The sequence below is a fragment of the Triplophysa dalaica genome, chromosome 15, assembly GCF_015846415.1.
Source record: "Triplophysa dalaica isolate WHDGS20190420 chromosome 15, ASM1584641v1, whole genome shotgun sequence".
In the NCBI taxonomy this organism is placed as follows: Eukaryota; Metazoa; Chordata; class Actinopteri; order Cypriniformes; family Nemacheilidae; genus Triplophysa; species Triplophysa dalaica.
Genome location: NC_079556.1, coordinates 7,092,855 through 7,105,852, shown reverse-complemented (window position 1 = coordinate 7,105,852; position 12,998 = coordinate 7,092,855). Strand labels below are relative to the sequence as shown.

At 39.7% G+C, this 12,998-nt stretch overlaps 1 protein-coding gene across 6 annotated transcripts in view; it reads right to left on the bottom strand.

Annotated features, from left to right (window-relative positions):
- ehbp1 (EH domain binding protein 1) overlaps positions 1-12,998 on the bottom strand; it is a 114,611-nt gene that overhangs the window by 17,676 nt on the left and 83,937 nt on the right. For 5 of the 6 annotated variants that reach the window (XM_056767248.1, XM_056767249.1, XM_056767252.1 and 2 more), the window contains 3 exons: positions 11,247-11,385; positions 10,618-10,718; positions 7,495-7,621 (listed from right to left, as the gene is read on the bottom strand). In XM_056767248.1, the coding sequence (XP_056623226.1) occupies positions 7,495-7,621; positions 10,618-10,718; positions 11,247-11,385 (367 nt within the window). The remainder of the gene's footprint in view (positions 1-7,494; positions 7,622-10,617; positions 10,719-11,246; positions 11,386-12,998) is intronic. The other variant, XM_056767250.1, reaches the window with a different exon arrangement.

The window sequence follows — 12,998 nt, the reverse complement described above, 5'->3', positions numbered from 1 at the left end:
TGGAAGCATGCTTTTCACCAGACAGATTTTGCCCCCCATTGACTACCATAGTAGGAAAAAATACAATGGTAGTCAAAAGTGCCCCAAATTTGTTTGCTGTACATTCTTCAAAATGTCTTCTTTTGTGTTCAATAGAGTAATTTTTCCTACTATGGGAGTCAATGGGGGCAAGATCTGTTTGGTTATAAGCATTCTTCCAAATATCATTCTCTGTGTTCATCAGAACAAAGAAATTTAAACAGATTTGGAACAACTCAAAGGTGAGTAAATGATGTCAGAATTTTCATTTTTGGGTGAAGTATCCCTTTAAGACTGACTTAAATTTGCGTTAAGCACAGATTGCGGCCGTTTAAAACTATATCTGTTATCTCATCTACTTAGGGCCCTCTGTTTACATACTAAGAGGTGTGAAATTCTAGGGGGTTATCAAGGCTTGAGCAACTCTCCATTTAGATTCACACAAAACCGTGATAGACGCTGCAGCGGCTACCTGTAGAGACGACAAATTAGCACAAGCAGCAAGATCCTGTCAACAGCAGAATGTTTTTCTTGCTATCATATGATTTGCTTTTATTTGCTTAATCTGTCTTTCAAGTGAATGGCAAGTACTGAGCTAACAGTTGCGATGAGTGAAACACATCTGTTGTGCCCCGAAGACTTGCGGCTTTTATAAGACTATCAAAAGTGTTCTGAAAACTTTGTGCTATAAAATGATGACACAGTATGTCAAACACTTACGCTGACATTTATACATTGACAAATGCTTTTATCCAAAACAAAGTGTATGTTCAAAGATTTAATTCAGAGATTCCGAGAGAGTTTGTTTATTCCATAGAAACTGAACCTGCGATGTTGCAAGCACCTTGCTCGACCAGTTGAGCTACAGACAGTTTTATCAGTCTGTGTCGGTCTGCGTTTCTTTATCTGCCTGTCTAGTGGCTAATAATGTGACAATTGATATTTTAATCAATTTATAGCAATCTTCATAAATATTACTATTTTATTGTATAACATTTTTATTAAATAAACAATTTGTTGAATTTTATTGTATGTTAATTTTATTAAATAAACACTTTGTTGAATGGGTCGAGTACGATTTAAGTTTAGTAAAGTAGCAGTTCCTCTAACCCAAATAATACTGGACCTAGTTTTAACTTGCTAGCTAATGTTATTAACTTGCTATTTCTTTTGCTTGTTTTTAGAAATAATCTCGAGGGACTTTTTTCTTTACAGATGTCAATCGGAAGTTAATTTAGGGCCACAAAAGCGTGCGTGCGCTGTAACTTGTTTATGTTGTTGCTTTGAACCGGCTATAGGAATACTATATAATGCCAATGTATATCATATAAAGAAACTACCGCTACATTCCCTTGCTAAACTAGATTGAGAACATCAGGCCAAAAGGCACAACCGAGAGGACGAGGAATGTGGCACAGCTTGCAGCAGAGGAAAATGAGGTTAGTTCAGAGCGGAGGTGTTCTTCACTACTCCCTCCGTGTTGTAGTTATTTCCCTCCCGTGGTGTGCCTTTGCATAATTTGCCCCTCCTCCCCCATTAGCGCGGACGGCACGTCTCCCCGGGCCATGTGTTAGAACAAATTTGAGCAGTGTCATATTGCACGTATTTCAACAAGGCCAATGCGGTTCCCGCCCAATTTGCTTAATGAATTAAGCCGAGGAGAGTAATGGATGTGCTAACACTATTAGCCGGCCTCCACGCATCTTCGTTGTGGATTCTGGCGTTTTCTTTTCTCCCCCCTTCTAACCCTCCTATTTCTTCTCTTTCTCTCCTCAGGACAAATTGATAATGAGTCTCCTCCCTACGGTAACTGTAAAAGTGTCTTCCTTTGCTATCTCTTCATCTCTGCTAAGCAGCTAACAGCAGAACAATAGCATTTAAATGATCATTTCCATTAGCTTAAAAGAGCTGTTTTGGGTGTCGTTAGCGTGTTTTAGCATGCTAAAGGTGGGCTGGGGAAGAGGCTGTGTGCTGATAAGGTTCAGGTAGTACGTTAGAGGAATGTGTAGCCTAGAGTGGGCCATACAAAGGGAAATGAACAACAACTGGGCTAGCATAGCAGGGCTGTTAGCAAGTGAATGGCCCTAATTACGGGCCAACCCCATGTCATTACACTTAATTGTAAAGTGTGACTTAATCAGTTTCCATATGAAAAGGTCTATTAATCAAGTGCATGACTGAAATTCAATCATGTTGTCAGGAGACAATTTGTAAACCAAATAATGATCAATTATGCAAATATAGTCCCGCGCACACAACTGTTTTGGTGGGCTTCCAGAGGTTAAAGATTTTTTTTTACTTAGCTGAACCTAACAATATAAAATCTTTTTTTTTTTACAAAAAATATATTACAATAATCGCACAATGAATAAACGGTCTCTCGTGAACACAAGGATGAACTTGAAATCCGTCGGGCGGCGTACCAATCCCATTTCACTCTCCTAAACAATAAAGACAAAAATCCTATAAAAAATAAAGACAGACGCACACTCCACTGGCACAAAAATACAACAAAAAAATGAACCAAAAGAGCCCAGCAGATCATTGAGGTCTTGGCTGGCGTTGTGGAGAGCGGCTCTGTGTTTTTCTGCGCACATGGAGCCGCAGTGGCACGGCACTAGCTGCGTTTGGCTGGGTCTTACTGGAACGGCAGTCAAAGAGAGCGAGAGATGAAAAGGCCTCAAGATGCTTCAATAAAGGGGAGATTATAATAAGCGCCATCATTGTGCCCCTTTTGAAAATGTTAATCAGGCATATCACTGCCTGCCTGCAATGCCACATGTAACAGCGTTTAACTTAACTTCACACCAGCAATTTAGAGGACAGCAAGGCCACTGCATAACGCATGGGGGGCGGGGTTGTTCTGATGGATGAAAGCGTAAAAGACAAAACAAACAGGGGGTAGAGAGGGACCCGACTCGGTGTCATTTCCGTGCCGTTATAAAAATATAAATTACATGTCTCTCAATGCAGGCCCTATCTCCAGCAACCAACAAACACTACCCCCCTAAGACACCATCCACCCCGCGCGTTTTATCTTAAGATTCTCAGACAATGCCTGGAGGATCCCGTTCTCTAATCTTCCTTAAAATCCCCTTTCATCCAACTGTTAAAGAATGTTTGAAAGCCTGACACCGGACCGAAAAAACCCTCTTCACATCTGGGAAAAGCTTTTGGAGGGAGGGGTGCTGGTGGGGGTTTGAATGTGAAGTCAATGCAACTTAACTAATTAAATTGTTTTTGCTCTATGAAACACCCAGACAGCCCTAGAAATGTAATGTCACTGATGTAAGGATTTTCTAATATTGACCCGTTCTAAAACTCCAATAAACTGGAGATTATTTAGGCTTTTTAATATACCACCAATGTTTTACAATAAGAATAAATTAAGACTAAAGGTCACAACGGCGATCTGCGCGTAAAGGTCCGGAGAGAATTAAAACAAGCGGCAGGAACAAAGGCCGAAAAACCATTCTGATGTTAACCAGCTCTTGAAGACGAGCACATAGTCCGGCACTGAACCTGAATAGACGTTCACCTTCCATATCAACCGCTGGCCTTTGGATTTGCCGATATAAGCAGTCCTTATGAGTCGAATTCCTGCATTTGTCTCCAGGCTTGCTTTCCACCTCTCGTCGTGCACGCCTGGCAGGAAGGCTAAACGGGGTCTTTGGTCTTGAAAATTATAACAGACAGGGTACCGAACTAGCATGCAAATTCCAGGGAAGAGAAATAATAGGACAGAGGGAGAGTGAGGACAGAAGAAAGAGAACAGCGAGAGTTTACGTTTACGGCGATTTTAACCGATGAGTGCCGAAAGCAGGAGACGTCACAAAACCCGTCTCGTCTACAGAACCGGGGCGAGTATTATGCTCTAAACACTTTTCCTTCTCTTACTGTGGAAAGATTATACTGGTTATCCTATTAATGCTGCTGAAATGCCATTCTAGTGTCTTTAAGCTCTTGCATAGGAGGTCAAGAGGAGTACGCCACCGCTTACAAGCATGCTGTGGATGTAATCTTACCAAAGTTACAATAATTAATGTTAAGCTTCTTTAGCAATACGTTTCTAAAAGAACTTGCCTGATAATATACTTAAAGCTGTGTTAGCTGTTAGCTGTTGTCTGAGCCTGGAGACCATTTCCCTATGCGACTCACGTAGCCAAGCTTAAATCTTTAGTCAAACTAAGGGGACGGTTACAAGCATGTTGCCTTAGCCACACAAGCAATTCCATTTCAGTCTTGGCGGAGCATAGATGTATAAACGCAGACACTCGAGCAATTATTTCTGTATGACCACCGCTGCCTTGGAATGTGGGCAAGGAGAATTAATGTGGGAAAACTGAGGGTGGAAAAGGAATAAAATGACAAACAAAAATGGCTCCAACAAGACACCAATAAAAACGACCACGTCAGTGTCTATTATCAAACCTCAAACCTTTTCTAACGCCACAAAATGTCTGTTTTCCCAGTGTGGGATGCGATGGCTTGTCTGTAAACTACATTAAGCTGATGATATCCGTCTTGTATGAATTTCTGTGACCGCGGCGGAGAAAAAGAGGAAGGATTAGCATGCAATAAAACCTGTGTCAATCTTATCAGACTCAAGTGCAATTTTTAAACATATGTTAATCTCACCTAAAACTCATTCTTCCCTCTGTGGTTTTTTAAAATCTCTTATCGAGGACTCTGTAGGTGTGTGGGTTTGAAGCGCCTTTAAATGCCATTATATTCATAATTGCGTTCATTGTTGCAGGTTATAAAGCAATTTGAAAATCATATGTGTGCATAAATGCATGTTGAGCAGATGTCGGGCAGATGCATTCACGGGGTTGCACAGTATCAAAAGCCGCGGAGATAACATTTACACGCGTTTCATCGCGGCGCGCTGAATATTTTCAATGCGCTTCGGCGAGGCATTGTGCCCAGGACAGAATGGCGAGTGTGTGAATATCTTTCTTTCGATTTGGCAATAGGTTCAAAATTGATATGTTCCGAAATCTGTGTGACAAAAACACATTTAGACGTAATGCCGGGCATGTGGCTAACAGAGGTGCTGGCTGAGCTGCTGGCGAGTGTGTGTGTGTAGGACACTGCTCCCTCTGGTGTGGGAATAACAAGTTCATTAGGCGGGAGCCACCGCAGGCCTGGCTGTTCCCCCGTGCGCTCAGCACTTCTAGCCCATCAGCGGCTGCATCATTAGGACTCTGCCATAATTAAGAGCTGTTAGAAAGCGAATTCTCCAACTGCAGATTAGAAAATTAAACTATTTACTGATTACATATTAATAGAAGACAACAATGGCAGTCGCCATAAGCTTGGAAGGCAACCAAGGAATACATCTGTGTACTTAATTACCATAAACAATGGTTGCATGGAAATAGAGTTTTATACGCATTCCCTTCTGTAATACGCCTGATATCAGAAGACACTTGACAATTCGTGTTCAATTATCTCCATTCTTTAATGTGCTGTGAACTGCACACAGTAAATAAATTAACCAGCCCAATTACTGTGAATTCATTTGGGAAACAAACGCAAAAAAAAAAAACAGCAGACTAAAGCAGAGCGTATAATGAGAGGGGGATGGGGTGTTACAATTAGTTTTATTTGACTTTTTGAATGTATATTAATATAACTTATTTTATATACTTTATGCATATACAGTAAATCTGTTTTGAAATTTTCATATATAGGTGTTTGTCATATATATATTTAAATATGTTATAAAGATTTTTTTTGTAAATAAAGCAAACCGCTTGATGAGCCTGACGTCACAAGGAAGGAAGGTCATATACCATTTCTGGTCCAAATGCTCTATCAGATGCCATAGGCAAACAACATAAAATGCTAATAGACACTGGTTGTTTGCTGTTGATTTGTGTAACACAAAGCATGGCACGCACCTAACATTATGTAGATCCAAAAATCAACAGTATACGGCATTTAATACTTCAAATACTGCACATCACATACTCTAACATATATTCTTGTTTGTTTTAAATATATACAGCTGCAGAAGAAATTAAAAGACCCCCAGTATTGCCTTTAATCTGCATTTTTGTACCTCCTGGAACAATTCCAAATTTGAAGAAAAGCAAACCTCAGGATTGACAAAGTCATCTAACAGCAATGTGAAAGAAAATCTGATCCCAAACCACATTTAAAACATATGTATTATGATGTTTTCAAGATCTGCAAACATTGCATCTCTTTATGTTGATCAGTTTGTCCAACCTGAATTTTCATCAAATAAACGCAAAAAAGAAAATCTATTTGAAATTTGGGAGAAACGTTGTCACTAGATCCCAAAATAAAACTAAAATGATGATTTTACCTCTGAGATAAATATTAGCTATAGAAGCTGTTGTTGATGGAACATGTAGTCTTGTGAACCTGACAGCATTGAGAAAAGTCACCTGTTTGCTATGCTGAAATGCATGCACTAGCTTAGCCAGGTAAGCACATTAAGGTGAGACTCGTACATGTGGTCTGGTGTGTAACAGTGCTTCTTATTTCTGTCTGTGAGTGTATAAATCTTTCTAAAATGTTTGGTACCGTTCTCCCCCTGCTCGGGTATTCAAGCCCCATTTCATTGCAAAAAAAACCTTCAAACGGACACGATGACTTTGACTTCAACAGGGTCCAGGTGAGTGTGAAGTGAGAGAGAGAAATGGATGGAAGGTTGGGCAAACACAAAACTGATAGTCTTGATATCGTGTCAATGCGACGGAGAAGCATAAAAATTCAACCGTCTATTTTTCCCTCCTTTTTTTCCACCCCCGACTTCCCAAAGCTGCCCTTGTGAGAAATGATTGTTTCCTATCAGCATCCGGATGGGCATGAAGCTATTCTCCAATATCACTTATTGAGGTGCCTTTCTATAAACGGAGCTCCACGCATTTGACAAAGCCCCGACGGCCCTTTTTTCCTACTATACACACCTGAAAGATCGCTCCACAACCTTTCATATGTGTATATGTGAGGGGAAGAGAGAGGAGCAATAGAGCACGCGTGAGAGAGAGAGCGCGCACATGTATCTATTAATATGTGTCTTTCATTATTTCAACGTACCCTTTTCGGTCCAGCCCCCAAACACCACCCCTCCCCTTTTTTCTTCCTCGCCTCTTCACCCTTTACCCCTCTGCCGTATCCCCCTTTCTACTCCCCTCCCTCCCTCTCTCTCTCCTACAGCATATCATTGAAGGCCAGATATGGGGTTCTGTTGCGCATGGCTGCACGGTACTGTTCAATAGTGGCTGGCTGGCGGACGCTATCAGCACTAGTTATCAGCTCCCATGAAGGCTCTCTTATCACGGCGGCCCAGAGAGCCTTCCTGCATCCTCACCGCCCCTTTTCATATCCCCGCTGCCGCCCCAACATCCCGGCTTCAAAGATTCACACTTCCCAAACTCCATAAGAGTTTGTGAACGCTCAATTTGCCAAAACTGTTTACAGTGTAATTGGGCGGCGTACCTGTGTCCATGAGATAGCGCAGACGCTTCTCCACGCGCGAGGCCCGTGTGTCGATCTGCCTCTGCTCACTCTCCAGCGCCGCCAGTTCTCCCACCACGTACTGACTGGTGTCTTTGAACGCTTTCTGCTGGTAGGGAACAAACGAGAGGGGGAGAGTGATGAGAGGTGGAAAATAAACCATCACATTCTGCGTTTGTAGAGGTTTTGCGGTTTATTAGCTACAGTGGGCATAATGACTGGTGAGTATTGCTTTAATGAAGCCAATTATTCTTTCACTTCTTCTGCTTATTGTGTTTCCGGTTGTGTTGTTGTCCACATCAAATGGGGTTAAAAAAACATAAAAATAGACAAATTAGTTATTAAAATAAGTATAAAAGCCAATTCATAAAAAAAATACATATATCATGGAAGTTATGACAATTTTTTTTTACATTTATAAAAATCATAAAATGATAATAATCAATGGATTAGATCAATTATAAAAATACAAAAAACATAAAAAATTCTAAAAAATTTAAACCGGTTAATGTACATGCAGCACTTCCTGTAAAATCCTGTAAGATCAAAAATGAAAAATAGGAAATTTGTATATTAAATGCATAATCCACGGCACATTTTAGCTATTGTATAAAATATTACAATCACTCAATAATTCCTAAACATCTTATTTTATTTACTTTTTGTATTTACTGTTTATTGCAAATAGCAAACAATTATGCACTTACGGAGCATGTGTGAAGCTTTAGACAAAAGATGGCATTCTCACACAATAACATGCTAATTGACCTCCATTAAAACAGAATATGACAGCAGTCGGGAGCGACACTTAACAGAGACTAAATTGAAATATATGGAAGAGGTGGGTCAGAGCCTAGGGGCCTATCAGCAGGGATCTAACAGATCCACACACATGCGCAAATTTACACTCATGTACACATTTGTCAACACACTCCCCCTTTCAATCACACGCGTGGCCTCTGGCTCATGGGAGTGAAGGATGAGACAGTGATTAAAGAGAAACAGAGTAATTAAACTGCACGCTTATTTCTAAGTGTGCGTGATAGTGACAGCCCCCTTTAATTCCACTCGTTCATCAATCTCTCCTTCAGCCTTCCCACCTAAACTCTGACTATTCTCAGGAAAGGAGGAGGGGAGAAAAAGCTCACATTATTTAAATTCACAACCTACAGATAGCTGGAAAATATATATATATTTAGTGCTGATGCACCTTATTTCGTAATGGAAAATAGGCAAATGGGGAAAAAAGTTGTATTATCCCAAGACAGCACTTTTTCTGCCTGATTCCTTTTGCTGTCCATCAAACTCCACCTTCCTCTTCCTCGTCGCTCTATCAAATACTTCTCCCACGAATCAATTTTACACATGATCAGCCCCCCCCCTGCCCTCGCCTCTCTGCCATAATTAAGTGTTGAAATTTCCATATATATTATATTAATGCAAACATCATTCGCTGGGTAATTCAGCTTGAGCTGGGTAATGGGCAAGTTCAACACCCATTAACCCCTACACAGAGAGGGGGCAGAGTTGGTCTCAACTGACCCTCTCTCTTTCTGTCTTTATCTGTCCCACTCTTCCCAGGGTGCATTTCTCTTTGCTTTGGCTCTATATATGTGGTGCTCTTATAATTAAAATCAGTAGGTTAATCCTGTTTTTTTGGCGTGGAGAATGAAGGACTTCAGTTAAAAAAAAAAAAAATAGACCACTACGCAGATTTGTAAACATTGGTCCAGAAGCACTTCTGGTTTCAATTTTTATTTCTTTTTTAAATCGTATATTCGTAAAAATGTTTGTTTGACATTTTGATTTGTTTATAATTTTTTCGTTGGACGTATTCTGTTCACCCTGTTATGCAGTGTTATAAAACTAAAACTGGTAGTTATTTTGTACCAGCGCTGGACCAGCATTGTTTACATGTTCCGAAGTGGTCTATAGATGGTTTAAGTGTACATGGGCATCTGGCCCGAAGTTAACCTTTGGTCTTTGTTTGGTTAAACTAATTAATTTTTTAATTAATTATTATGAATTAATATAAATAATTAATTGTATTTCATTTAAGTAAAACTACTAAACAGTTATTGATTCTTTGTGGAGGTCTATCTGAAGTTATAGGGGTAGTTCAACCAAAAATGAAAATTGATGGATGAACTTTTCTTTTAAGTTAGGGCCACAAAACATTTGTTTATATTGATGCCGCTAAAACCACCCATAAGATTATAAATAAACTATCTATTTTTTGCTCACTATAATTCTCTAGTAGGAATGTCTAACGATTAATCCTGATTAATCGCATCCAGAATAAAAGCTTGTCTTTACATAATATATGTCTGTGTACTGTGCATATTAATTTTGTATTTATAAAAACATACACATACATGCATATATTTAAGAAAATTAAAAAAGGTAATAAATGTTTATAAATAATTTCAATTATTGGTAAATATTAACAAAATAAATACATCTAAATATTATTTAAATATATACATATATGTGTATGTGTTTTGTAAATACAAAAGCAATAGCCAGAATAAAAGTTTGTGTACTGTGCATGAGATCCAACATGATTATTCGACAGCCCTATTCTCTAGTAAAAATGTTATTGTAAAAAATGCGTTAAGTAGGAATTATAAAGAATGAGAAGTTTTTCTAAACTTTTGATGAGTGGTGTAAGAGTCAAAATCAGGTAAAGGAATATTAAATAAAAAAAAACAAGAACTTTTTAAAATTGCTATTCCCTTATAACCCATATGAAGATTTTGATTCATATAAATGCATACTTTATATACATACAAAGGGATACTGAAAGGTGAATAACAGAGTGATTCAGGGTAAATCCAAGACAAACTTAAATTATTTCAAGAAAATGAGTGAAAGAGGGACTTCCAGCCTCATTTCATCATTTTCTTCAAGTCTTACAATTATCGTGGTTCAGCAGTCAAATTTGACTGGACTCTCCTGCTTTAGGAAGAACAGATTGACATCAGTGTTAAAAAAACTCTCTGGCTCTCACACAGATATGACTGCATGTGTGTGACTATGACCCTATATCACAGCTAGCATCAGAACCAGCAGTGGCGACAGAGAATTTAAATATGCATGAAGTACTTCATCTTCAGTTGGCTTTCGTCCGTCTATTTCCGTCAGAGCCCCTCTCTCCTCGCCCGTCCGCCTCAGATCTTCAGGTACTGATCTCTGCCTTTTAACCTCTGAAAAGAGAAGGTAAGCGAGAGATGCTGAAAGTTGATAGAGTTCTTTCTCACCTGGGCGCCGGGGCAAAATGGCAGATGAATAAGACGTTTTTTTCTTTATCAGAAGAAGCCCATTAAATACATCAGTCAGATCAGATATGTCCGTTAAAGCAATCACACGGCATATATAAACACCTCATACAGCTGATATCAAACTGTTATTATTCCTGAAGGCCTCTAAGAGACACTTCAGTGCTATCTTCAGATGAAGCATAATTGGAAGACCTGCATGTAATATGAAAACAAACCCGAGTGTTACAGGCTTGACCATCTTCTTGCATTAAATATATTCATTATTACAAAGCTCTTCTCATTGGTCAACCGCAAATGCAGTCAGATATTTTTGTGTAATGACTGCTAAACTTGATGATTGTCTCTGCTTGCGGTCTCCTTATGCTCATTATAAAATCAATATTTCATGTCAATTCGTGTATTTAATAGAGAGATAGTATTAAAACTTAAGTAAGTGACATCAGAGGCCCTTACCTGGCCTGGTCTCTACGTATTGGCTGAAGGATTTAAGCTGCGTTTTCCTGACAGCTGACTCCTTGTGGAAAACGACAGGACTGCGCAGACGTTCTGTAGCCCTGCGAAGACGCTCCGCGTTCAGCTCATCTGCATTATTCTATAAATAAAAAACAAGGTTTAGAAAGAAAAAAGTGCAGTGAACTTAAAAGTAGAGCAGAGTCATTTGAATAAAAGTTCCTTCGGATGCTAGTTGACATAAAGGAGAGAGACAAATTAGACACACATGACCAAGAAATGTTTAACGATGGAGTGCCACGCCTGAAGAACGGTTAAAGAAAGGTTCTGCGGCATACATCTCTGAGTCCCACATTAACTCACAAGCACAAAGAAAATAAGGCAATTAAGTCTACTTTCAACAAAACCTGAGCCAGAAAATGTATTCAGATTATGCAAATTAAAAGCACTATTGTCTTGGAAGCGAACACGTGTTAGCGGCTTCTCGCCGCCGCTTCCAATCACCGCAATATTGAAATGTGTTATTATGTGCTGGGCCCAATAAGCCAAGCAGACTGGAAAGCGAAACGACAGCGTTCAGAATAACATCTGCAATGTTAATAATAATAGGAAACGTCTAATAAAGTTTGCAATTAGCGAACACGTTCCACTGCTTGAAACTGAGTGGGAGAAACATTGTTAGCGCAAACGCTAGCTCACTGGTGTGTGTACATGAACCAAACAGCTAATAAAGACAAATGTTCACATCCGCCCGCGCCCACAAGACAACCACACACACACAAGCGAAGACACAGATTTTGGGTCTGTTCGTTCTTAAATGATAACTTGAAAACAAAGATGTGATTAGAATGTCCCTGGAGAAAAGCAAATTTAGCCTTATCTCATTTAGTGTCTCAGTGTTTGAATATGAGTTAAAGCTGTTTATCTGACTTATCCAACACATTTATTCACAGGAAATATTAGTTGTCAAAGTCCTAATTCGCACCTTCTCTTGAGGCATCATGTCAGATTTGAACTTAAATTAAAAAACTTCTATCACAGCTTAATAGGCAAACACTTCAAGTGTGTTTGTTTGGGAATCCAAAACAACTGACGTTATAAAACAGGCTTAAAAAAAATTACGTAAATATCCAGTGAGACCGTTTAATGAAGTTTAGGGGAATTCTTGCAAATCTGACTGTTGACTTAAGTGTCGGAAACAATACACACTTCACCTTCAAGCGTTAGAAATTCCTATAGGTCATTTTTGAAAACATTGCGTCATGTTGGGGGAAAAAAAAAATCACCCTAAATTCAAGTACTCAACACAAAACCAAAGCTGTGAGCGTTTATGTGTTAAACCGCCACATTCAACAGCCTGAATCTCTAGAGACGGAACAACTAAGCCCTTTGACCCCGTCTGATTCCTCTCGTGTTAAAGTCCAAAGAAAACAAACAGGATTCAAACACATAGCCTTGCTCGAATCACTCTCTCCCGGAGGACCCGAGGCCTCCAACCCCACCTTACACCCCTTCCTTGAAACACCTGCCCCCATGGCCCCTCGGTACCCCTGGCTGGGGCAGATATCATGGCTATCCCCGCATTGCGATCGGAGCTTTCTAATCTGTTATCGCCCCGATCATTATTGTGGTGGTGGGTATTATTTTGGCAGAGATGCGTGCGTGTGTGTTTTTGGGATGCGTGACTAATGTTGCGGTCCGCTGCTCATTGCAGGCGGTTATCGTGCACCACCACGGCAGCAGGCTCACAGTGCA